This window comes from Mya arenaria, chromosome 15 (assembly GCF_026914265.1).
Source record: "Mya arenaria isolate MELC-2E11 chromosome 15, ASM2691426v1".
NCBI lineage: Eukaryota > Metazoa > Mollusca > Bivalvia > Myida > Myidae > Mya > Mya arenaria.
This window is the reverse complement of record NC_069136.1, coordinates 16700720-16716227: the sequence shown is the minus strand read 5'-3', so window position 1 is coordinate 16716227 and position 15508 is coordinate 16700720. Positions and strand designations below refer to the sequence as shown.

At 33.6% G+C, this 15508-nt stretch overlaps 2 protein-coding genes across 2 annotated transcripts; both read left to right on the top strand.

The window, feature by feature from the left end:
• Positions 1 to 4181: 4181 nt before the first annotated feature.
• On the top strand, positions 4182 to 6573 carry LOC128220696 (uncharacterized). The gene is made up of 4 exons (XM_052929194.1): positions 4182 to 4577; positions 4847 to 4889; positions 5041 to 5136; positions 5422 to 6573. The coding sequence occupies exons 1-4, from the start codon at positions 4362 to 4364 to the stop codon at positions 5808 to 5810; spliced, it is 744 nt and encodes a 247-aa protein (XP_052785154.1). The 5' UTR covers positions 4182 to 4361; the 3' UTR covers positions 5811 to 6573.
• Positions 6574 to 12108: 5535 nt separating this feature from the next.
• Positions 12109 to 15228, top strand: LOC128220400 (tumor necrosis factor ligand superfamily member 11-like). Its single transcript, XM_052928775.1, has 4 exons — positions 12109 to 12329; positions 12613 to 12679; positions 12985 to 13095; positions 13474 to 15228. The coding sequence occupies exons 1-4, from the start codon at positions 12129 to 12131 to the stop codon at positions 13908 to 13910; spliced, it is 816 nt and encodes a 271-aa protein (XP_052784735.1). The 5' UTR covers positions 12109 to 12128; the 3' UTR covers positions 13911 to 15228.
• Positions 15229 to 15508: the final 280 nt, after the last annotated feature.

The following is a 15508-nucleotide window of genomic DNA, read 5'->3' as shown; positions in this document are numbered from 1 at the left end:
ATATATAAATATTTGAAGAGCCACTTTATTGTACGTTTGGCACAAAATGGACTGACATAAAGTTTGATGGAAATACAGTGAAATTGAGAGCAGTCCATCGTGGGGTATCCCCGATACACACTACGCTATGCTTCGTTGTGTACTGTGAGCAATTTGGCTACAAAATCTCGTAATCATGAATAATTAATGCGGCAGTTTCATTGGATCCGCCAAGTACCAGATGCTTTACGGTTAAAAACTATTCTGCCGATTAGAGGAGTTGAACCGGGTCCGCCTTCACAGTACAATAATAATTTGCTGTAGTTAAGACCACACGGAGGCGGAAGCTACTGACACAGGTAAGTCATTGAATAATATATGAGTGTAACATGCGAATCGATTCGAAAAAGAGTTGTCCCTCCTGCCTCAGGCACTTTCATTAAAACGAGATTTTGTCAGTCAATTGTCCCACAGTATGTATGAAGTTTAACGGAAGAAAGTACCGTGGTTTCCGACGATAAGAACAGTCAGTCTGTGGTAATTGAAAGGCAGTCTCGGATTGATGTAAGTCAATATGTGGTAATGTTGAGCTTTGGCTTGACTTTTGTAGAACCCGTCTTGGAATTGTTTGATAAAGAGTGCGCTTGATTGTAACCACAGGAGGGCTTCCGGTGACATATTATGTCAACAAGAACGTACAACTGCACCCTTATGGGCTTTGAGGCACTCAGTTTACTACGATACATGTACACGTGTCGTTTTTTACTAATTATACCTTAGAACATGTCTTAGGGTTGTTTGGTTATAGAAAATTAAAGAGTAAGGTTGTGAAATAAGTAGGATTACATGTATCTCACAAAAATATTTAATATAGAGCTTGCTTAGCACTGGATCATATTGTTAACTTGGACTTTTATATTGGAAAATTATTGAAATAGAGTTAAACTGTAAAGTGTTTTTATTTATGACATTTCTCTACAAAATGAATTAAGAAATCATTAAAAACGCTGTCGATATTTGTCATTGCACCTGAAACAATTTGCACCTGGTGTATTTTTGGACCCCTACAAATAGTAATTGAGAATAAAAAAAACTTCTTGAATACAATATCCAAACCTTTTGTTGAAAGAAAACCCACTTTAGATATAATGATATAGCTAAGATTACCAGTTCATGACATCATTAACAGTATTTAATTACATATTCATTGTTCAACGATATTATAATGGAGGAAAACAATAAGGAAATCTTTTTTTTTCTAAGAAAAAACCCATATTAGACTACACGTTTTCCTTATTGTTTCATTCGAAAAAGGAATCAAGAATGAGTAAAAAGTTTGTACCTTTAGCAGAAAAAAGGAGTGCGATAGCTTATAACAAAATGGATTATAAACTTACGCGTTCCATTTTGATAACAAAAGATTCTCAATGAATGACCAATTGGCGAAACAAGAAACAAAAGCTTAAAGAGACTTAAAGATTGTATTTCAAACATTTTCGCCTGTTTTAGAAAGCGTCTGCCGAACTTATGTGACGTAATAAATAAAGTGGTTTTCATAACAAATTCCTTTCTTTATCTGTATTTGTCAATTATTCACTGTAAAACCCGATTCGAAATAACCCCTTGGGCAAATCAATTGTTTCGTTTAAATGAAAGGAAATACCCAGGGTGGGATTGGGGGTAAATTAACCCACCTCATGACAGATTTGTCCCCGAAGGTATATTTTTACATATTTGCCTCCAAGTCCTTATCTCGACATAGAAACACAATACGTTAGAGTGGAGCAGTGCAAATCAAAACCTCTTGTGAACAGCACATTTTGGCGATCGCCTTTATACTATGATAAGATTCCCAACATCTGTCTCATACTTTCGGTTGCATTTTACAGGATGACGCTTATCCACCTCTACTTATGAACCTTATATACACTACAATAACATACACATGTATGTATTAAACCACACTCTTTAACCTTTATATCTTACGTAGTATCAGAGACGATTACAATTAACGGATAACGATAACAAAGAGTCGCGGGATATAATATACAATAATGCACATATATTAATAGCAAAGTCGGAAATGAGCAAATAAAAGTGCATAGTGATAATCATTTCTTTAGATGTGTATGTAGTAGTAAATTGCTTATTTTGTTTTATAATGACATAGTGTAAACGTCTAATTCTATTTCTGTCAACTTTAAGATTATTAAAACTATTTTAACCAATCTGTTGCTGAATAACTCTTCTGCGATATGTTTCGGGACCTCTTATACTGACATACGCACTTATTGTCTCCTTGGATGCAAGAGTTAAAATTTAATCAAAGTCTCATCCATGTAAAAACGCAAACTATGTACATACGACAAGTCTTAGAATCAACACGCCAAAAGACTTCCTTTTTCAAACATGAATAAAAGGCACTGAAACTGTTGAAAATAAATAGATCAGAATAAAGCTTATTGATGCGACGCAACTATCATTCTCTAACTATTAGGACCGTTAATAAGTAAAAGGCAGGTTCTGTAGCTTTTCTGCTATCTTTTCATGGCCCTCTGATGTTGAGAGTCCCTAGTCAAAAATGTAATTAAATTAGTAAAAAAGGCACTTTTAAAGATCAAAAGTGCTTTAGTCCCAGTTACCAAAACATTTGATTTGTGTTTTGGTGTGAGTGAGTATGCCTCTTTGGGACCTGTTGCGCGCTGGTAAGCGCGCCTCCTGAATAATTGCTTTGTGAGTATAAGCTTTGCGATGTGTGAGTGAGAATGCTCTCGAAACCAGATGACCTGCCAATTATAGAACTTAGCGCATGTGCTACTACATAGCGTTGATACAATCGACAACGTCATGCAGATGCTGCCTATCGAGGGGTTTACCGGGCCCAACCTCGTTTACTTAATGGTTTATGAGAAAGAGCGGGCCTTTTGAATACCTGCCATGTCTTTGAGAGATGTTGCGTAGCACGGGAATGAACCATCTTCATCTATTTCTACGGTGTACCTTGAGTGTAACTGACTTCGTTTATGAGATGTTGCGCAGCGCAGGTATGACACCGTCTTTTGTTAGGATATGTTGGGTAACGCATTGGCTGGCTAAAGTAGATCTGTTTATTTGAGATGCGACGTAACTCGAGGCAAATGGCACATTCATACACACGGATATGTCCTTGCATAAAGGTTTGGGATGGATTGGGTTTGTCCGTGCGGGGGACATGAATAAGAACGGAAAAGTACGTCTTATTGCGGCTAAAATTGTGAAAAACGAAGAACAAAAATCTAAAGACGTGGCTTGGAATTTGCCAAGCGCTTTGCAGGGACTGTGGTAGATCCGTTGAACTACGTATAAAAACGGTCAGTCTCGATTAAGTACATGTTGTGCAGCGCTGGGTTAAGCCTTTCTCGTATTGAAGATATTGTGAAGCGGTTTTTAACTCGAGCAGGGGAGTTATGTTTTTTTTATATAATCATCATTATACTTTCAGGTGCTTGCTTATTTTTTGTTGGCTGTACTATATTGAAAAAAAAAAGGAATTGTAAATAAAAACTGAGTCTGCGAAACGAACAAAGTATAATCCTCTACTTACTGTCTTTAAAATAAAGGCATAAACGGTATAACTTTTTTTTTTTGTAGCGTACTATAACAAATGTTATGATCCTATAGTCTAGTGACATATTTTAAACCATTTACAAAACATCGAGGTATTACTCACTTCCGCTTACTCCCCTATCTTTCATTTTTAGACCATATCAAAGTAATATGTTGATTTTACTGGCATTTCTCAGACACATATCAAAATTGGCAGAAGCATACTGGACAATGCTCTGACTTAGACCGGACCTATATATCATTGAACTGTACTTGACGTCTATTTTTCAAAAAACCTTCTACCGCTTTTTGGGCATTTTATTGTAAGAGGTACGAAAGCAATCATTTACGTATCAAACAATGATATCAGGGTGTACAAAGATATCACAAATTGTTTTAGTTCAGCGAACAAAGCTCATGACGCTAGGTTTCCCAACGTCTATTCTAAATTTGTAATTGAAATTTTAAAAAAATCTTAGTTGACCTAACCGCTTTTTAAATTCCATAGCCGGGTCGTAAAACAAATACAAAAGACAAGCATTGTTATAAGGCAGTGTTTAAAACCGCCGTTTTAAACCTGTTAAAACGAGTAGTTGCGAAGGGAATTACCCCTCCGCTGGATGTTTAATTTAAAGCGATTGTGAATAACGCGGTATTATCTTAAAATCAATGCAATTACCTACTTTCCACGGATGATATAGTTTAGGGCATCAAATTACTTAAAATAGTTTAAAATCACTTCACATACCTGATATATCTAATATTTGTACGATGCAAACATAGCATACATAAGCGGAATGGAAGTGTTGAAATCACTTAGTGTTTTTGTTTTGATCTTGACTATTTTACAGATTGGAAGTTTGTTAAGTGTTGTTGTGCTCTGGAAATATAAACGAATTTATATCTTGGATGAATATTCTTCTACAATTTGCGACCCTGCTGTTGCAAATGTAGATGGGGAACGAGTGCCATGTAGAGACGTAGAAAGTGTTCTGAAAACGGAAATAGAAGAGGTATAGTTAGAGTCTTCATAAAAGATCGATTGATCATTATTTAGCAATCTAAATAACCTTTTGATATAAAAGAAGTTAATGCTAATATGCATTAGACAAATGATGAATGTCATACGTATATATATCAATGTTTTTTTTTTAATTCCTGCATATTTGTGGTATTTATTGATGCAGGTAAGGAAGCCTTACAACAGGAAAGAGCCTCTAGACATCAGAAAGTACTGAACTAATTGCTTTCATTTCTGTTGTACATTATTCCTTCTTTGCAGGACATTAAGAGAAGAGCTAGATACGGGCTGCATACTAAATCAAGTGAGTAGGTTAATATCTGACTCTCTTGTTCGATTTTGTAATTTCAATGATGATATGGATTCATCTTTGAATTCCATTGCTTTATTTCTATTTAACAATTCTGAACTATAATATAATGATAATGTGTTTACATTCAGTGATTTTGTTGTAGGTCTTATTGAACTTCTCGGAAATGAAAAATGCCTTAAAACTAGGGAAATATCGTCAATACAGCTGCATGGGATATCAAACAATACACAAGGAAAAGGTGCATAATAGTTTAGTTCTAAAACATTGAAAACCCTGTGTATAGAAACTTCTTGCTTCAATTTCCATTCATGATCATTTTGCTCTGGCTATTGTTACAATAACGAGGAAGTTTCAAATCACTTAAATAAATTGTATATGTATTGTATTGTAATTGTATTGTAAATTGTAAATGTTTCAAATTAACTGGGAAGTGATTTCAACTCATTTTAAAGTAGGGTATTCACCATATAATCTTACTTTTTGATAGCATAAATGAAAATTATACTCATACATGTTGTTTCAGGTTCCGGTAAGGTGCATTGGCTGTCATTGGTAAATTCAGGCCAGAAAGGATATTTGTCATACAATGATGGATCCGTACATATTGCCGAAACTGGCCTATATTACCTAACCTTTCAAATTGCGGTCACAAACCCAGAAAACAAAGCAAAAAGAAATAACTCGGAAACTACACAACTAGAGCACACAATCGTACATAGGTCTGCAAATGGAGCAAAGACAACTTTGATGAGAAATGTGATGCATGATGGTTGCCAAGCAAAAACTAAATCTATTAGCACAGGGGGCGTGTTTCAATTTAAGGAAGGGGTAAGCGTTCATTTACACACGTCAAGTATGCAGTCCATTGCTAGGGACAAGGGGCATCACAGTTTAATGATGTACAGGATTTGAAAGATGTGTTTGTGTACCTTCCAGGTTCAGTCCAAATACAATATCTTGACATATATATATATATTCTGACATATATCGCCTCCGTAGCCAAGTGGTTATTGCTTTCATCTACTGAGGTTAAGGTGCAAGGTTCGAGCCCTGCACGGGGCTTGTTCTGGAATACAAAGTTCTAGTTAACAGGATCTAGTTAAATTGACGGATCGCCTTCCTGCATGGCGTCCGGATTTAAAATCGGTTGTTAGCATGCTCAATAATCAAAGTGTATCATAAGTCAAGTGAACTGCTCCTTAATTGAGCGGACAAACACACTTTTATTGCATGCGTTGGTGTATTTAAGTATAGCGGTATACAATATTTCGATATATAATTTCACTGTGTTCTCAAATGTGATCTGTCTAAATGTAAGAAATGGCATTACAAACGCATACAATTTCGGGAAGATAACATAATTTCATTATTTAATGTTGTTTCCGGTATGACGTCATTTGGCTGAAATTGTGCGTGGGTTTTCTGTTTAATAGTAATTTAATTTTGCTTTTGTAAAATAATTAGCCTTATGTTTTTGCTTCAGTGTAAGATGGCAATATATATATCACCTCGTGAACACCAAAGCCACTACTGAAATATTACTTTAAAGGCTCACTTTGTGAAATATATTACCTATCTTAAATTGAAACATACACTTATCCTATTTATATACACAGATAATTCAACTGTTCGTGTAGACATGCATTTTGTAAATAGCCATTGCTTCAAATGAAAATAAAATATAAGCTGTCTACTCTTATTGTTTTTTTCTGCAAACTTGGTTTGCAATAATGAACCATCATGTTTTATGATGAATGACGTTTAAACTTGAATTGCATTTTGAAAGAAGTAATGCAATGTGTGCGTAATTTTATACAAATATTTGACCTCTTTAACCCGCATTCAATGCGATTGTATTAATGATTGCAATGTTTGCCCTTCCTAGTTGCCTGACATTCCTGGACAGGCCTTGTAACATAGACACGTGTGTACTAGGTTACAGTTCTTATGGTATTATAGTTACAGTTCTTATGGTACCACCACCACTTCCACTACAACTACGCTGCTGCGATTACTGTCACTGCTACTGCTTCTGTTGCTGTTACACTGGCAGCATTATTCAAACTTATGTCCTGGATCGATTGTGTTCGCTGATTGTGTTCGGTGTTTACATAACATAATAAACATTATTAGTTTGTCAATATCGTATCGAAAGGTGTCAACCTTTCCCTATCCATTGTTTATAAACAATGGGTGAGTTAAGCGTGCTTAAGTACACAGTAGTCTTTTTTGTCGACAGTGTGGTGGATCCTTGGTCTAGTTGCAACATACTTGACTGTCAAACAGGGGGTCGCAGGTTCGATTCCCCGATACTACACTTAAATACTACGTCTTTCGAGAGAGACATTAAACGGGGGTCCCTTGTGACAGATACAATATACACTGATGCACGTTTAAGAATCAGGGAAGCTCTAACCAGGATTTCATTCTGTATGTGCACTATGCTCTTAAAACCTTAAAAGACTAATATTCGTATAGGAGCATTCACCACATTGGTATGGCCCGTGTGCAAGTAAACATAATCTTAAACACCGCCAAGTGGTGGTCAGGTAACAAGAAGCGTCCAAGGGACCTTATTACACCTATTTTAATTTCTATAAATGCGATCATAATTTTTAGAAGCAAAACGTTTTGTATATGCATTAAATTAGCGATGTTATTCGACCAAAACGACATTAACTGTCTGCGTTTGATTTTGAAAACATGTTGCGTCGTGTCCTTCAAAGGCATACAATTTGATTAGGTTTTATAACGCGATTAAGCAAGCTGTTCAAGATTAGGTTACATGGGAAATCGTTCAGTTTGCTGAACAAAGGATTTGCAACGGTTTAGGTTTCTTGTTATTGTATTACAGTATTAATAATTGTGTATATTTGCATATTCAATCTAATATTAATGATTTAGTCAATATTTTATTTTATTAACACTTTGTCAAGGTATATGCATAAGTGGTGACTAAACAATGGTTGTCATCTTCTTATTAAACTATTTTCAAAGCCACAGGCATTGTAGAATAGATCAAATCAGACAACTAAGATGATAAAAAATGTAAGTGAGATAGCGCAGGGATAAAGAATACCCCAAAAACCTGCACAATGGAAGGGTGGTTTGAACAGTTAGTTAATCTTAACAAATTGAGTGTTGGTTATCTGTTCAATTCAACAAAGGAGCATAATTCCTACGACACAATTCAGTCAATAATGCTAAAACACGTAAATAATGCGAAAAACACGTCCGCAAACTTTTGTCTGACTTGTTCCCATGTGTGTATCCAATTAACCATGTACTATCATTGTTTCAAATATTTCAACTAAATGATGATTTTTGACAGCATAAAAGTATTTCATAAAAGTTAATCTTATGAAATTAAAGGATGATGATGATGATGATGATGATGATGATGATGATGATGATGATGATGATGATGATGATGATGATGATGATGATGACGACGACGACGACGGGGGATGTTCAAAATGGGTGGAAGGACTCCACCAGCATTTTGAATTGCACCTTTGCATACCATACCCTAATAAAATGCAACATGTCTACTTTTAATACTTATATTTACATTTATTAAAATCTACATTTCTGCTTAAGTAAATAGAATATTCAAGAGCATTTTCTCTTTTTTCTTTCTCTCGTTGTTCTCAACGGTGGGTTAATTAGAACAGCTATCGTAACCTAATTTTATACAACAATGAATGCGCAGATAAAATATTTCCTTATTTATATGTTTATTTCCTATCTTTTAAAGGTCAAGTATATTATAAATACGTATTATAACTGTATTACAACTAGTAAAATACAACTTGAGATATGAAAAATTAACAATAACAAGAAAACAACAAAAATATCGCCACCTACAAAGTTCTCATTATATCTCGCGATAATACCCGATACCAGCGTTTGTTAAGTCACGATCGAATTTTCAAAGTGGAGAGAAATTCCAGTCAATTTACTTGTCGAGTATTTTTTTGAAGAATCAGTTGGTGTATGAATCATGTTGGAATACGGTGTATGGACGTTGCTAGGTGCACTACAATATGTTCTTGTTTCATTTCCTCAATTGCATGTTTTGTCAGATGCTCGATTTTTACGAAATGTCAATTCCAAATTCCGAAATAAGTCGTCATCATTGTAATTTAATATTTCTTCAACTGTTCCATCCAGCATAAAATCATCTACAATAATATCAATCAAATTATCGTTGCTTATTTTGTTTTAACTGCTTTACTGCAAATTACAGTTTTGCATGCTGCCAATAATTTTACTACGATTTCATTGAAAAAATAGTTCCGTAGTAAATATGCCCCGCCCATTGGTATTATTGCGCCCAATGACAGGACAGAAGTATCGAACAAACGCACGCGATATCGATGGGAAATGCCATTGCACTTTAAACAGAAATAATGTGAAATTGATAAACAACAACCATCGTTAAGGAATGAAGTGTTAAATGTAAATATTCAGACTTGGTTGTGTCAAGTCCATATTGACACACTTGTCTATTGCCTTGTATCTCGTGTGTAATACGGGGGTTATGTCCGGTGTCAAATATTTAGGTTTAACATATACAATTTTTGAATATTTTAAATTTATCAGGTATGAAATAAATTAAGTTATGAATATTAAATTTCCGTGATGTCTTGATTTATTCAAAGGCACATATATCGAATATCAAAGTCATGATACAAAGAAAACTACAGTGAAAAGCCCAGTAGTCAAAATTTCTCATTCAGAGTCAGCCAAGAGGCTTAAACAAAGAGCCCAAGCATAGTATAATTGTGTGTACCAAATTAAATTGTTGCTTAAAATCCCGGGTTTAATAGTCGCTTAAATACTCTCGATAGACTGTCGCTTCAAAATTCTGGTTATATTTTGCTTTAAATACTCGATTATAACGGGTTCACACATAGAGCTATGTCAAATGTTATAGTTTGGTTCTGTTTATTATTTGAACATTATCTATGTCACTTGCATGTTGTATGAACATGCATTAACTTTTGAAACAAGCAAAGAAAGAACATATGATTGATGGAGATTTGGGATAGATGTATCGCTAATGAGGTAAGGATTTTAGCAAGGAGTAAATTTATTATTCTGAGTAAGAATTGAAATTGCAAAAGGGCATTTTTCAGTTATTTGGCCATTCCAAAACGATAAAAACAAAGTCAGAGTGAGGTATTATTTCTGAACAAATAAAATGAGATTGTGTTAAAACTCAAATTTATGTCACTAGAATAATGATTGTTCATCGGTGCATTGCTTTTAAAAATGTTTCTCTTCATTTATTATTAAAGATTTTGCGTACCATTGGCTTCGATAAAACTTCAAATATATGTAACCTTAAAGTAAGGGGATGTCCATGTAAATGTCCTTGTAATAAAAGGATACCCTTGATATTGAAGCTTTTATATTTTTTTCAATGACACATTTGAGAGCGTTTGATTTCGTGGAAGTGAGTTTTATGATCAGATTTAATTATAGTTGATAAAAAGAAACTTCAATTATAACTTCCTAAGAATTTTTACATACATTAGACAACATTTATAGTGAGATAAAACTATCCATTTAAAATTGCACTAAATTATACATACTATACAATGCTATAATAGTGTCAAAATATACCTATTTTAAACAGCCTTTCTGGGATTAAACAGTCTGGCAGTGCGTATTCTTCTTATATGTGTCATTTTTGTTCTTAATATGAATCATATGAATCGACAGCATAGGTCGTGTCACTGAAAAAGGTAGCAGCAGCATTCCACGGCCATGAAAAGTGGCAAATGCATCGTTCTAGGAATAGCTGCCGGTATACAACGCAATTTCCGAAGATGTCATTTATGTATTGTCAATGACAGGTGTAGCTGCAAATACTTTCAAAAGTAAAACTTCAACATCGAAATTCATGAGCTTTGGTTTGCTAACATCTAATGGTTTCATAACAAGCGATATTATGATACTTCAATTGCATCAATTTCGTGTGAGATGAAGAAATAAATGAAGGGAAAAATGAATGTTTATTGATTATGTTTTTGCATATATATTTGATGATCACAACGCTGTACGAAAATTTATCATCTAGTTCAAGTTTTAAATAATAGGTACATGTCTTTCTGTGCTAAACTGGGGGTTTCTGTTTACCCGTTGAGAATAAAAACAGGACGTTACACCCATAAAAAGGTACCTCATAATGAATGTTAATGTTGTAATTAAAGCGAAACGCAAGAAAAATAGTACTTGTACGAAGAAGTACTAATGTATCAGTCTGATATTTTCTATTCTGTACTCATATATTAAACCGCTTCGATTTCTTTAGCAATTAACATTACGGTATAAAAAACACATTATTCTTTTATACAAAATTATCAATAGAATAAAGATCACCACGGGCAACTATTTATTGTTTTAAAAATACTTTCCTTTTAAAAGCTTTGCAGTACGTAAAGGATATTTAAGAAAATTGTGAAAGTCATTGTAAACTGAACAATACAGAAATTACATTTTTGTCATGCGCTTTACCGTTCTGAAAACTCCGAATCGATTGTCCAAAATTGATCAAATTATTTTAATTAAAATTGAAATTTGAATCAAGCGCTTTTTTGCTTACAAAACTCGTCTTTTCATTGGTCAAGTATAAATATTGTTTTTACCAAAAAACGACACATTACCCGAAATAATGTTGCTGCATTACATTTATCAATTACATTTTAGTTATATCAGTTAAATATTTGGCCGAATATATTACAGATACTGTTTTAGTGAGTATTATTGTTTAATATGTTCGTAATACTTTGAGCCTCTGTAAAACCAATTCGTACTTCAAGTTCGATGTTATACCTTTCAAATAAAAATATTGTTTCCTTTAAATATCACCTCGATCTTTTTTCTAAAAATGAAATACAAATTGCTTTCAAAAAAAGGAAAAAAAAGAAAAGAAATTTAAACAATTTTCTAAAATCGCAAAACCACTGCTTTAAACCCCGACCCCCATTTTAATCAATTTCTGAAAACGGAACAAAATATGTTTTGCATTACTCATTGCAAAAAACCAAAACTACCTTGTGTATTTTGAACTTAAACGATGATCAATTTAAGTACTACCTTAATACTAGGTAAATTGAGCGTGTTACAATAAAATCGGCCTTCCCGCTTTAAAGTTACAAATAAATGCGCTGCCGCTGTTAACCGATCCTCATAACGCTGTTTAAACACACAATGTGAAACATGTCTTTCAAATTGATTAAAGGGTTGGCTACATTTAGTTTATTATTATTGCTTGTAGTTCTTATTGCAGTGCTCTGTATAGTCTGGACTATGCCTGACATTAAGCAAATACACGCAGATAAAGAGATTTGTCTGCAAAAAAATGACAAAAATATAAAATGCGGTGAAACAACTAGTTTGTTACATGGAGTATTTGAAAAGGTAAAATAACAGAATTGTTTTTTCAGTCGTAGCATACCAATCAATTATAAACATGTTTACTTTATAAAATAATGTGTGTGTTTTTTTAGGTTACTTTAATATATTTGCCAATTTTTATTTTTTTATTTTATAGATCTCATATATATTGTATTCAATATTTCCCTTAAAGAAATCAGAACGCTTTTCTTCCGCTTACAATATACTTCCTGTGTGAAACAAGACAAACTTGTTGAACTATTATCATTTTCATGAATATTAAACTTGACCTTGTTATCATATTTAGGAAATAGCATCTTCATTTGCTGCTGCTACGAAACAGGAGAAAATTCAAACGGAAAAATATATAGAAGGTAAAATATTAATAATACATAGTACTTGAATGCATGTACAATCAGTTCAATAAAATTGTTTCAAACTGCAACGGATTTCTTTTAACAGCTGCTTCGTTATGTTTGTTATCTTGACTAGGTTTTGACAAATTTGCGTTGCATTAAAGGTGACCTATTTAACTATCAATATCTCAGTCAGAACATAGGGTAGGTTAAATGTAATACTCTAGATAAATACACCTGACCTATATAACCTGTCCTACAAATTTATACGTGGTTTTAAAGCTATTGTAAAGATCTCTCTATCAATACATAAACTATTGCAGATGCTTTGAAACACGACGTACAGTTAATGACAGACTACAAAAACTCATTGTGGGACATGAAGCCTTCAGCTAAATTAGTTGGAAACCGTGAAGGACAAGAAGATGTGCAAGGTAATTGGTGTTGCTAGTTTAAATATAACGATTGTTTACATTTCTCATTTCGTTGTAATAAATCTCGTATTTTAAATCGTAACCGATCCGTTTAAATTCGATATCAACTTTATAAAGTTGAATTTACCTGTAATCAACAGCGAAGAAAACTTGCCTGTGAACATTTTGGATTCGCAATTAAAATGTTTAGTATATGTGTTATACAATAAACGGGATTGAGCAAAGTTGACTTAACGACAAAACCAAATTAATTTACGGGAGATAACTCAATTCTATTTTTTTTACTTTAGGTCAGATAGTTACTTCCCATTGTGCTGTATTACCCTGATTTATACATTTCGATTAACTTGTTTGTTAATACTGATTTACAAATTTCAGGTAATAATGCAATGGCAACGGTCACAAGTTGGCGTCATGACAAAGACCTGTATTACACAACGGGGTTTCAGAGATACGGAGTCAGGTTCCAAAATGGCCGTTTAATTGTCCCTGTAAGCGGTACTTACTACATATACTCCTTTCTTGGACTTACAGAACGACGTCTTACTGACGAAGGAGTTCCCGTAAAATCAAGCAGTACTAACGAAATAAAACACGCACTGCATAAGTATAACGTACTTGAAACTGATGATATAGAAATCGCATCCAATTTGCAGTCTCGTAAAAACGCGACGCGGGGTTACTTTAATTACTATGCGAGTCAAATAGCGACATTGGCGAAGCTTCGTGCCGGTGATGAAATATCAGTAGCGGTAAATGACGTAACACTTTTGAAACACACGGGGAATAACTACTTTGGTCTGCATCTGATATGACATCTCCAGCATTGGGGCAGCGTCCTTGTCGCGCTGGAGGGATGAACGCGGAGGAGTGTTAGAATATCGAGGACAATCAGTATTCCTCACATATATCATAGAAAATGATAACCCAACGAAATACAAATGTCTTTAACATTATGAGGAATTCTTATTATTACAGCAATTTCTCCATTTTAACTAACCCAAATTTGTTGGATAAAATGCACCACCTTACTTAAACACATTTAATTGTCATAACTGTCCATTTAAAATTTACGCGGAAATGGCTCAGTATGGGTTTACTATCTATTTATTAATAATTAAAGGTCAATTATTATGGGTTTACTGAGCGTATCCAGACACAATAATTGCACTGTCGCACTCAAAAACTGTTGTTTTAATATCAAAAGGCAATCATTCAAGTACAATAAACCGATTGTTACATTATCGTACTATATTTATTTTAAACATTTAGTTTAAGTATACATAGTGATGCAGCGAACTGACTTTAAGAAGTCTTGTCTTCGATATTTTGGAACTCCTCTCGTATCAACAGATGCTCCACGATAACAACAATAATGGCACCATGTTTATGAAGATGATTTATAGTGCAACGTCTACTTCTAGCACTGTCCATATTCTTACAACACCCATCATAATCTACCTCATTCTACCCTAATGATCTAATAGTTAAAATGATCCGCGACCGTATCGCGTTTAGAACATTTTATTCGGGTTTATATGCATGCTTACTAAATATTTGGATAAACATTTGAATTAATCCAACTTTAATCGTAGAGTGTGAGTTATGTATGTTTTTACTATTTTATATCCGTTAGGCAAGAGACAAAAAATACATTTGACGTTTTATGGGCAATTTCAGTTTTGGAAGCTTATTTTTTAAATCACACTTGTTTTTATTGTTAACAGATTTGCTAATTTTTGCCATACGTCTTGAAAACCAGTAATCAAGTAATTGTTGTGTTTATGTAAATATGGGAATTATCCATTTGATTAACAAATCTTATGTATTCCGCATGTTTGTATGAGTATGTAGGCATATAGTTATGGTACATGTTATTAATGTGTTTTGAAACAAGATGATCTCATTAAAAAAATTACATATACTAAAATTTGCGTTTGTACAATACATATATCTTTTGATATATGTTTTTTTTCTATATTTGTCATCTAAAGTTATCAATTATGTGCAATTCCCCACCTTTTATCGTTTAAAAAGCCACTTGTGGAATTTATATGGAATTATACAATGTTATTGTTTCAACATTCAATGTTAGACTATGAATTATATCACTAGTTTGTGAATAAAAGAGATTCTTATGCACCGATGTTGTTGAATAAATATACATTATACAATGTGCACACATGGTTTAAGCATTGGACATGCTTGTCATCACGAAGATGCTCCGTTCAAAAACGCCCAATGTATTTTTAGAATTCGCTATGTCAGCACAGTTTAAAATCACATGTTATATGTGTCTGATAATTAGTCGTTTTTTTGTTTAAATTCATTTTTCTTACTTCAAAAGATAAAGGAATATAATTTAATTTAAAACGATGTCTCTCCGCAATTAAAACGAACTGCAGAGACTGGC

Coding starts and splice junctions, on each gene's coding strand:
- LOC128220400 (XM_052928775.1), top strand. CDS start 12,129: ATGTCTTTCAAATTGATTAAAGGGTTGGCTACATTTAGTTTATTATTA. Junction 12,330..12,612: donor TACATGGAGTATTTGAAAAG/GTAAAATAACAG, acceptor TATCATATTTAG/GAAATAGCATCTTCATTTGC. Junction 12,680..12,984: donor AACGGAAAAATATATAGAAG/GTAAAATATTAA, acceptor AAACTATTGCAG/ATGCTTTGAAACACGACGTA.
- LOC128220696 (XM_052929194.1), top strand. CDS start 4,362: ATGGAAGTGTTGAAATCACTTAGTGTTTTTGTTTTGATCTTGACTATT. Junction 4,890..5,040: donor CGGGCTGCATACTAAATCAA/GTGAGTAGGTTA, acceptor ATTTTGTTGTAG/GTCTTATTGAACTTCTCGGA. Junction 5,137..5,421: donor AAACAATACACAAGGAAAAG/GTGCATAATAGT, acceptor ATGTTGTTTCAG/GTTCCGGTAAGGTGCATTGG.